The sequence below is a fragment of the Perkinsus marinus genome (assembly GCF_000006405.1).
Source record: "Perkinsus marinus ATCC 50983 genomic scaffold scf_1104296946798, whole genome shotgun sequence".
NCBI lineage: Eukaryota > Perkinsozoa > Perkinsida > Perkinsidae > Perkinsus > Perkinsus marinus.
In genome coordinates, this window is record NW_003210813.1 from 1 (window position 1) to 1,213 (window position 1,213).

The 1,213-nt window shown below is 54.4% G+C and overlaps 1 protein-coding gene across 1 annotated transcript; it reads right to left on the reverse strand.

Annotated features, from left to right (window-relative positions):
• Positions 1-7: 7 nt before the first annotated feature.
• Pmar_PMAR027560 (phosphofructokinase, putative) lies at positions 8-1,171 on the reverse strand (the record flags this gene model as incomplete). Its single annotated transcript, XM_002779507.1, has 5 exons — positions 8-87; positions 627-732; positions 783-922; positions 981-1,091; positions 1,133-1,171. Coding segments are annotated over 5 exons (476 nt in total), but the record flags the coding sequence as incomplete, so codon positions are not given.
• Positions 1,172-1,213: the final 42 nt, after the last annotated feature.

Here is a 1,213-nt window from a genome sequence, read left to right on the forward strand (position 1 = left end):
CTGAGACATATCCTCCTGTCTGAGGACTTGAGGGATGTTGATGAGGGGATGGACGAGACGGTCGAAGATGTCCATCGCGGCTACACCCTGACAAACGGTTTGTCACAAACCCCATAGGAACTACAATGGGAGAGCACTACTACTAAGGCCGCTCCCCGCACCAGTACTACGGTCAATCCCTGCGACATCACTACTACTAAGGCCGCTCCCCGCACCAGTACTACTGTCAATCCCTGCGACATCACTACTACTAAGGCCGCTCCCCGCACCAGTACTACGGTCAATCCCTGCGACATCACTACTACTAAGGCCGCTCCCCGCACCAGTACTACTGTCAATCCCTGCGACATCACTACTACTAAGGCCGCTCCCCGCACCAGTACTACGGTCAATCCCTGCGACATCACTACTACTACGGCTGCTCCCCGCACCAGTACTACTGTCAATCCCTGCGACATCACTACTACTAAGGCTGCTCCTCGCACCAGTACTACGGTCAATCCCTGCGACATCACTACTACTAAGGCCGCTCCCCGCACCGGTACTACTGTCAATCCGTGCGACATCACTACTACTACTACTACTACTACTACTACTACTACTACTAATACTACTACTACTACTACCGATATAAGCTCTCCACGACCGTCAAGTACTAGGGTACATGTACCAGTGGACTCGCTGGTCAACTCCTTCACATTGGTGGTAGGCACCCCTATCTGCCGAAGACGCCTGAGAGTATCCCACCTCCCCATCGTGGACCCAGCGCAGACCATCCCTACTGCATCAAGGCTTCCCCATGGCTATCCCGACCGACAGCTGAGATAAGACCAGGTGTCGCCCCCAACATCGCCATGCTCTCTGCCAAGGAGAGGCCGACGCCTCCAGTGGACATCGACAGAAACCCTGGGACAGTAGACTCCTGATATCAACGACACAGAGCCCCTTCCCACGACTACACAGCCCATGGATAGTCTCACCTGAGCCCCTGCACTCGTTGGGTCACTTGCCTTAGCAGTGATGTCCATTGCTATCCCTCCCAACACCGCCACCGCCCCAGGGCCTGCCGCCACGCCTCTTTGCCGGAAGAACTACATCAACACTGTAGACTGTTACCAGGAAAGGATACTACCCTCTGATGATAGGCTACTGCTATCTGGCTGGCGACCATTGCATTGTTCTTAATAAGACACAGATTAGCCGCTAAGCTCTC